Source organism: Fringilla coelebs, assembly GCF_963513975.1.
Source record: "Fringilla coelebs genome assembly, chromosome: 2".
Lineage (NCBI taxonomy): Eukaryota > Metazoa > Chordata > Aves > Passeriformes > Fringillidae > Fringilla > Fringilla coelebs.
In genome coordinates, this window is record NC_140029.1 from 61,921,565 (window position 1) to 61,931,017 (window position 9,453).

General features: G+C 38.3%; 1 protein-coding gene across 3 annotated transcripts in view; it reads left to right on the plus strand.

Moving 5' to 3' along the window:
• The window catches only part of COG3 (component of oligomeric golgi complex 3), a 30,583-nt gene extending 21,774 nt beyond the window's left edge, over positions 1–8,809 (plus strand). Inside the window, exons 18-23 of one of the 3 annotated variants that reach the window (XM_084226890.1) lie at positions 1,967–2,055; positions 2,154–2,288; positions 3,295–3,370; positions 4,822–4,949; positions 5,519–5,617; positions 6,822–8,809. In XM_084226890.1, coding sequence (XP_084083016.1) covers positions 1,967–2,055; positions 2,154–2,288; positions 3,295–3,370; positions 4,822–4,949; positions 5,519–5,617; positions 6,822–6,851 — 557 coding nt within the window. In that variant the 3' untranslated portion in view covers positions 6,852–8,809. Of the gene's footprint in view, positions 1–1,966; positions 2,056–2,153; positions 2,289–3,294; positions 3,371–4,821; positions 4,950–5,518; positions 6,045–6,821 lie in introns of those variants that run through there. The other 2 variants (XM_084226889.1, XR_014617029.1) reach the window with 2 other exon arrangements.
• The last annotated feature ends 644 nt before the right edge of the window (positions 8,810–9,453 follow it).

The window sequence follows — 9,453 nt, forward strand, 5'->3', positions numbered from 1 at the left end:
GCACGGAATTGTCTTTTCTCTTTTCTGGCCTGTTCAAGGAATATCTTTCCTTACTGCTGCTTTGCAGGGGAATTTAACAATACATAGTCAACTTAGCTAGAGCAAATTAAGATTTCCAGGACCTTTCTGTGAGTTGTTTTGAGAAGGATTTCTTATTTTACAAGTTCAATGAACAGTATCAGTATTACGGTATTATGTAGCGAGCATGTCTCTCGTAGGAAAATAGAAGTAGTGGCCATGGTCATGGTTTTTGAAATTGTACTATTATTCCCTTATAAAATTCAGGGAAAAAACTCTTAACACAAAATTCAACTGTCATGCACTTTCCAAGTTGTAAGGATAATGGGAAAAATTATTGGAAGCATGTCAGGTTTCTCTCCTTCCATTCCAGAAGAGAAAGCGGAAGAAATAACTTCTCTTTCCTGCTAATATGCTGCAGTCTTAACTCTGAAGCAAGCATTTCTTAAACTAACCATTTCACTTGTTGCATTTGAACATCAATGAAACCTCCTACCTGTTGAGTGGTTTCTAGTTGACTGGAGGTTAAAGGGCAAATACATCCTTTTGGTGTCTTGTCCTGGCTGACACACAAGTTTGTTCTCCATATTCATTTAATGGAATAAATTTTTGTGCCAGCCAGTGCTTTGCAGGTGGTAGCGGTAAGTAATGGAAAACACTTTCTTTGTATTGGGTGGTGGTGGTAGTGGTGTTGAAAAGATGGATGTTGTGCTTAATTCTTACTGTGATGTAGCATAGGCCAGTAGGGGTCTTATATTTGGGATAAGTTGTTGAGGAAAAATATTATGGCTAATAGTTTTACTGTGTTCTAGCTAAACTTCCTGCACACAGGTTTAAGATTTAGTTTGGTATTTACAGATGAAGTGGTACTGCTTACGGTAAAAGTCATAATTTCTTTGAAGTAGTATAATGTTAAGGTTCATGTAACTGAAATATTAGGTGGGAAAAAGGACTAGCTCATAGTCTTCTGATCAAGAATTTGGGAAATCTTTGGAATTCCTCAAATTGCTGGTAAAAAATTCAGAGAACAAAAATAATCTTGCTCTGTGTTCACCTTTCACTGAGTAAGAGTGCAGATTCTTATTTCAGTGCAAAATCTACAAACCTATATATTTGGCATTCTATTTTTATTTAATATCTCAGAAAATACTTCTTTTATTTCTTTTTTCCCTCCTCCTGTTTTATACAGAGTGCAGAATTCCTTTTGAAGTGAAAAAAAAAAAGATAGATGTGTAGGATGATAAATGGCTGACAGTAGGGTAAAAAGCTATACTGTAACTAATAATTTTCTTTTTCCCAATTTGATTGTATTTCAGTGTGACAGCATCCTGTTGAGACTATAGGTGTAATTTCAGTATCTTGTGTTATTTACAGACATTATTGCTTTTCCTTCTTGAGACTTGTGTAGAGAACATAAACATGAATGTTTATCAACCGTGATGTTCTGTTGTTTTGTCCTAAGTAAAACAGCTAAGCACAGAAGAAAAAAGTGCCAGTTAAAAGTTATTTCATGCAACTGTAGTTGGTTTTCCCAGGCAATGTGTGCAAAATTTTTGTTTGTAAATGCCTAAATACCTTATGTAAGTTTTCCACTTGTAGATTACAGTAAGAAGAAAAAGAGACCTCACACAAAAAGAGACCTCATGGCTATAGCACTGCAGTTAATATCAGCAACTTGTTAGTTTCTTGTAATGTACTTATCTGTTTAGACTGTTCATCTGTTAGGTACAGGTGTACCATAGGTGCCACTGAAAAGTAGTGAATTAAGCTTTGTGTGCTTCTGTGCATGTGCACTTGTGCATCCACTCTGAGTGTGCTAGAGTCATTAATGTTGCAGTCATAATCATTCATGCTGGGCCATATTTATGCATAAATGAGTGATTATAGTTTGTAGTTCCTGGAGCTGAGTGGCATTGACTTACAGTGTGAGTGACTTTCTGATTCACAGATGCAGCATTTAAAATCCTGAATCCTAAGGCAGTTTCAAGATTTTTTAGACTGAACAGCAACAACGCCTTGATACAGTTCTTACTGGAGGTAATGCAGAGTCTTATTGCATTAAGAAAAATTGGGTCATAAAGTGTGTGGTGATCTCTGGCAATTAAAAAGAAGAGAATTGTTGTTCTCTGTTCAAGGGTACTCCAGAAATCAGAGAACATTATATCGACTCCAAGAAAGATGTAGATCGTCATCTGAAATCAGCTTGTGAGCAGTTTATTCAGCAGCAAACCAAACAGTTTATAGACCAACTGGAGGAGTTCATGACAAAGGTACAAATGTGGTGTCTGTTTGTTAACCTAACTGAAGTACTGGCAGGATAAGGGAATTGGTATTTAAATTGGGTATTAGACAATCTGCTAGTGCTGTGTGATTAGCTGAAGATAATGTGCTTTCCTTTAAGTTCCAACAGCAATTTTCCAGGCATTTTTGAGATTAATGGGGTTAAAGGAACATGTCATAGCTTGTTTTTACAAGCAACCCTTGTGTTCTTTGATCAGGAAGCTTTAATTTTTCCTTGAATTGTAGCAAGTGTGTGAAGGTTGGCAGGAGCTTCTCTTTCTGCAGGAACTACTTTGATTGCATTTGTAAGCCTTGAAAAACAGTCTTGGGTCATGTGTGTTCTTGAGGGAGGTGTTAGAGTATTAGATGTCTTGTTACAAAGCATTTCTTTCTAGAACCTGCTCTAGAGGCCAGGATTCGTAGTGAGAAAACCTCTCAACAGGATCTATTCTGAACCTTAGGTCCTGAGAATAAGTGACATGCCCTCCTAGAAACTGGGGCTACAGCTTTGCATGGACTGCAGCTATCCCAGCTGCTGATTTTTTAAGAATTTAGAAGATTACAGTATTAAATTTACTCATGCCTGTCATGCTGGGGTAGGGGTCAGTGGCATGCCTAAAATATAGATCGGTAACTGGTGAGATTGATAGATTGTCTGAGTGATCTCAGTGATTCATTGGGAATCTGGGGAATTTGACTAAGCTGCTTAAGGATAAGTCTCTTTTGAGGTTTTGTATCCTTAGGTGCCTAAGCATCTTTGTAAATTTAATCCCATTTTGAATTTCACTTTCAAGAATTGATCACGGTTGTAATTTTGAATTGCATTTCTGTCAAGCTGCTTCCCCTGTGTGTTGTTAAGTCAGGTCATAGAAGAGACAGATCAGTGGAGATTCTGTACACTGTGGTATCTCAAGAGAGTTGTGCAATTTTTAGTTGGTTATTTTGTTGCGAACTCAACTGAAAGAAACATAATTTTGTTGATTTTACTTCTTTTAGGTGGCTGCTTTAAAAACCATGGCCACTCAAGGAGGTCCCAATTACAGCCTTTCACAGCAACCTTGGGCACAGCCAGGTATTTACTTTGGTTTATATTCATGTTACTATTAGGAATCTGAAGAGGTGGTCAGAATAACTTGGACTGAGAGACTGTGATTGATTTTGAAAAATTCTACATATAAGAACTGTCTACTTTTTTCTTGCAAATCCTGGCTTCCATTTGAGCCTGTGTGCCATTTGAAATGTCTTAAGGCAGCTCTAAAAACCTGTCAAACTTCAGAATATGTATTTAATTGGTGCAGTAGATGAATGCCTTGAGTATTTCTCAAGCTGTAATTGTTCTTGCATGTAAACAGCATTTCTGCAACTGCTTACAGAATGTGCTTAAGGAATTAATTAATTACATTAGGATAAAGCTTCTACTTGTGTAGGGAAGAATGAATCTTCATTGAAGCCCTTATTGTCTGTACATTTGGTATTTACTTTGTTTTGAGTTTTCCCATTGCCATGCAAAAATGGAAACTGGGTTTGTTTCCCTCTTTTTTAAAAATTCAAATGTGAACACTTCATAGGAACATTTGGAGCAGTTTTAGATGCTCCTTGGTTGTTTTGCTCTTCACTTTACAAAGTTGTGCTTCTGGATGAAAAACTCTGATTGTTCCAAATCATTCACTGGAACCTTCTATTGCATCATATTCTTAAGATGCAAAGCCAGCCATGTTCATACATAATTCAGTGCTGCTCCATGGGTCAGACACTCTCAAGGGCTAACTTGAGGTTCTACTTAATATCTCCCTCTTCTTCAGGAGTTTTTTTAATGTTTGTTTGGAGATAATTATGTGTGTAGAAGCAAATCGAAGCAGAGTTTCTGCTGTTTCCTGGAGTCACTTGTCTGGGAAGTGGGACTAGGCAGAAAATTTAGATGTGGCGGAAGTTGAGGGGGGTAAAAACCCACATAGGATTTTGATTTCAGTACTTTAAAACTACAAAATGTATTTTTCCCCTGGCCTTTAGGCAATGATCTTGTAAAATCATTAAAATTCCTAGCAATAAAGAAAGAAAATCTTGTCTGACAGAGGATTCCTGTCTGGTTAATTCAAAATCCAGATTTCTGTGCAGCCTTTCCTCTCACAGACATGGCCTATAACCAATTAGGAGGATTTGTGATTCTGATCTCTTTGCTAGCACTGTTTCCCAGCAGCTGCTTTTCCAGTTAGGTATCCTGGGAGGTAGCCTGTGTAGAACTTAGTTGCTATTGGAGGGCTGTGATTTCAGAAACCTCAGGAGGATGTAGTAGCTTTCAGAAATGGGATGGCTGCATTTTCTGCAGGGAGGGGAAGCAGTGTCTGGCAGGCTGTGGTCCTGTGATGGGTTTTACACTGCACAGCCCAGCGCCCCCTCTCTCCCTTCCACTCAAACTTCTGGTAATGATCGGCCCCAGGAGAGTGGAGGTGATTTTTTGGAGTGTAGGTTTCAGCTAGCAGAACTCCATTTTAGTCTGTTAAACAAATTTTCTTTTACTTTCAGCAAAGATCAATGATCTGGTCTCTTCCACTTACAAGACAATAAAAACAAAGTTGCCATCAACTTTACGAAGCATGTCCTTATATTTGTCCAATAAAGATACAGAATTAATTCTGTTTAAGCCAGTCAGGGTGAGTATTGCTGCCATGTTTTCCTGTAGATGTTTCATGGTGATAGCTTTAGCTTAAAAAAGCCAAATCCAAACAGCTGTACTGCTCTCACTTGTACTGTGCAACACATGGATACTACAGGGAAGTAACTGCTGCTCTTTATTGTGTGCATCTTCCACCTGGCACCAAATGAGCTTCCAAAAGGAAAATTAACTCTGTCCCACACCAACCAGTTGATTTCGGTCAGTTGTGCGTAGGCAAGAGCACCAGAGGCAGAGAGGGTGATACAGATTGAGAGGAAAACCTGCTGTAAGCAACCAGGAGAGCCAAGCTTGAGTTTTAAACTTCCAGGCTAAGTCTGTAGGACTCCGTGTTTCACTTTAGCACATCTAACTGAAGTTTTTATCTCATAACTAACGTGGATTCCTGTAGCTGTTTTGGGGCTTGTTTTAGAAAAAAAGCTCTTTAAGCTTGACTGCTTCTCCCTACTTGGTCACTTCAATAGCTATTCCATGTACATTGTGTTTGTTCTGGTTTAAGATGGGTGTTGTGTTTTTTAATATTGATTTTTTTCTTCTTATCTTTAAAAGAATAACATTCAGCAAATGTTCCAGAAACTCCATGCTCTGTTAAAGGAAGAATTTAGTAATGAAGACCTCCAGATCATAGCTTGTCCTTCAATGGAACAGGTATATATTGAAGGTCCCTATTTTATCAGTTGCTCTTTCATGTGACTGACTTTTATAAACATCGATTTTTTTTCATTTTTTGTATTTTCAGTGTTCAGTATCCTTATTTATTTCTTATCCCCCCTAATCCTGGATGATTAAACTTTGGGCTTTATCTGATCTTAAGACTCTCAGCTAGGAGAGGACTTTGTTTGGTTGGGCTTTTTTAATGAATGTCTAATAGATTTTCTTAAACCAAGGTGGTGATTGATGTTGCTGGGGATTGAGTCGTACAGCATTGTAGAAGAGTCTTGCCATTTCCTGGCATTGTCTTCTTGGAAAGGTGTCAAAGCCAGTGAATATGCCTTAAAAAAACTGCATTTGAAGGCAGTCTTTCTTTTGACAAATACAAAAAGCAGCAGCTTTTACTTTTAGGAAGCACAAGAATGAATTACTAGAGTGCATTTAAAGTGAATTGTAGTGAGAAAATGTGCAGGTGTTTATAGAAGTGTAACCCTACGTGGTCTGTAGTCTCAGAGATAGTTTGGGTTAAGAATTCCCTCTATTAGGATTCTCTGTCAGAAACCAAGTAGGCTTTTAAAAATGTCACTTTGACCCTAGTAGTCTAGGAATGTAGGTAGACTCTTGATTATCACAGGATGGTTTAAACAGGTAATTAGTTTATGGATTAGAGGATGTTGGCTGCAGTGCGTGTGGCCACAGCCATGTGTGATAACTGTCCTGGAGTGGGAGTGATGTACCATAAGGAGGTGAGGTTATCCTGGAGGAGATGGCTTCCTCTAATTATTTATCTGATAAACCTTAGGATCACTTATCCTACAAACTGAAGTGTGTAGGAAACCATATTGTATCTATGGGAAACAAGTACTGTGGAGGATTCCAAGTATGTTTCAGATATTTGAGGTGAATGGTAACATTGTTTGCCAGTGTGCCTGTTTTTTGGAATTTCTTGACAACACCTGAAGTCACCTTGAGAAGTTTATCACAGTAGTTGGTGGCTGCCAAAATGAGAGGTCAGCATGGTCATCAGTTGCATTTTAAAAAGCCTGTGAGTAGGCATTTGACTGAAAATTTTGACTGTTGTTTTGTAACTGTCTTCTGATTAATGTACTTCCTATGAATCCTGTTTAAAGGTTAAAACATGACACATCAGTTCTAAAACTTGGCTTCTCTGTCTAACGTAGGCTTTCATTTTGTCTTTCAGGTGAACTTACTGTTGTCGATGTCCAAGTAGCCCGACAGCGAGGCTGCTTGGAACACGCGTCAGCCAAATGCCAGGGAGTGAAGGGAATGCAGAGACATTTGCTTGAAGTAAACAAAGGATCCCTGTGCAGTCCAGTCTGCATCAAAACTATCCAGGCTGCTTAACCCTGTTTTAGGGAAAAAAACCAAATTGAACAGGTTTGTTGATTTGGTAAACGTCTTCCTGTTCATTGGCTTGAGCGGTGGGCAGAAGAAAATGAAACAAAAACCCCCTTGCTGATCACTCTTATGGAAGCTCAGTTACTGCCTTTTCTAGGTATTTTCAAAATTGAAAACCTTTTTTTGTTTGTTTTTTTTTAATGTAAAAACCATTCTTGCTTTCTCTTAATGAGTTGATATATGCAATGGAAAGTCACAATTTCAAAGCGATGCTGGAAAAACAGTGCAGGGAATCAAATGAGAGCAGCAATAGATATTTGTGAGACTTGGGAGATGACCATATTGGTATGACAATTTGACTTAAGCAGGCGTGCTCTGAGTTTTTCTTTAACTTTCTCTGAAAATCCTGGTAATCCACCACATGCTTGAAAGTAATTCAGAGGTTCTTGCTTGGGAAAACTTAATTTCCCACATGTGAAGTGTTTCTTGAAACACTGGATGGGCTGTCTTTCTTACACTCCTGTGACTGGGAGCTGTGAGGCCTGACCTGAAATGTCATACTCTAGCCTTTCTCCATGTGAAGTGTCTCAGATCCTTGGGATTTGCAATGGAAAGCTGTGCAACATAATTTCTGTTGTTTCTGAGCAAACTACCTGTTTTCAGATGCTTTACAGCACTGCTTAGCATTGAGGTTTTCAGCTGTCTAATTTTAGGGCAGAGTTGGTTTTTTTGCCTTTCTCAAGATCAGATGGTGGTGTCGCATTGTTTAAAGTGGGAATGGGGTCTGGAGCTTGCACAGTCTTTGTGCTGTGGAGAAAATGCTAATCAGGGGGTGTGGGGATGCCTGAAACTGATGTGCAAGGCTGTCAAATCTGCTCTGTAAAGAGAGGATAAGTACTCGGTAACTGGTAAACAGTGCACGCTGTTGAGTGAGCATTAATTGGACATTAGTGTGGAAAGCTGGATGCTAAATGCCTGGCTCTTAATGGAATGAACACTTCAGGGTCTCTCAGTGTGTAAATCTTCATTGTGCAGCACTGTAAAATGACAATGTGATGGGTTCTGTGACAGATTTTTAATTTATTTATAAAGCCTATTCCGTACTTTTGAATATGAAGAAATTTCCTTGCACATTGGTGATATTTTGATTTAATAATTTTCCTGATATAAATAACAAGACTACAGTATAAGATGGTAGGATTGAAAGCTACCACAAGAAGTGTTACAGCAGTGGTGCTGAAATACATAAATGGTACTAATAGGACCTTACATGACTCCTTAAAAATTAAGTAAAGGAATTAATAAGGAGAAAAACTTGCCCCCTCCTTTTACTTATATAGAAATACAGTCTGTAAAATAATGTCCAGTGCATTGTAATATATGTATATTTGTTTTTTACAAGGTTTTTCAGAAGGACTGCATGGTCACTGTACAGAGTTATGACTAACTTAATGCAGACATTGTACAGAAGAGTTGTGAAGGGTAAACCATGGCAGTAGTCGCTCTTGTGCTTGGGATCTTTTTCTCTCTTAGTACCCAGACAGCTCTAGGACAGCTGGTGGGAGGATTAGAAGAGCAATCAGTTTATACAGCCTGTTTGCTAAATGAACATTTGTTTAAACATGTACAGTTTCAGATATTTACGTTTACAAATAGTGTAAATAGTTTCAAAAGATTAATTTAAGATGCTTTATATTATCTGACTAGAAACTTGCTGTTTTTAATTTTTTTAAATAAAAATGTTTCCTCCTATTTTGGTCCAAGAGTAAAGCTTTATTCTGTATCCTGAGGCTTGTCTGTCAAGATAACTGAAATACAGAGACAATAAACATCCTAATAAGCACAGGTTGTGCATTGCTGAGAAGTGTTCTTTTTTTAGCAGTAAGAGAATTGAGTTTATTTGACACAGATATACCTGAGTGCTGAATGTACAGCTAATTGTTAAATATATGCCTCTTTATGGTTATAATAAAAGTAAATTTGTATTTTCTTTACTGACAAGAAGTCTTGTGTGACTAAATGGTCTCTTTCCTTGCAGTATTGTTAGAAGGAAGAAACCACAACTGTAAACCACAACTGTAATACAGGAACATATTTCAGCTAAGTTGGCTTTTACTAAGAGAGCTTGGGAGCTGGTGGCAGAAAACACAAATGTTACTGTCTGATGACTGTTCTTGCCTGGTTACTCACAGACTCATCTACCCAGAGTTTCTCATTACCCTGTGGTGCTCTTCTGGCCCTTGGTGGTGTAAAACACATCATACAGGAGCTTGTGGTTTGTCCCCTGTAACGTCAGCATGAAGCTTCCCTTCACCCTCTGGCTTTCACAATGTCATTTGAATAGAACTATCAAAGTAAAAGCTCTCCTTCCTATGGAATTTGGCTTCTGTCTGAGAGGTATGGGGCAGTGATGTGTGACTAGAGCTTCCTGGTCACTTGGAGGTTCCTCTAGGGGTCTGGCCCTTTGGATTGCA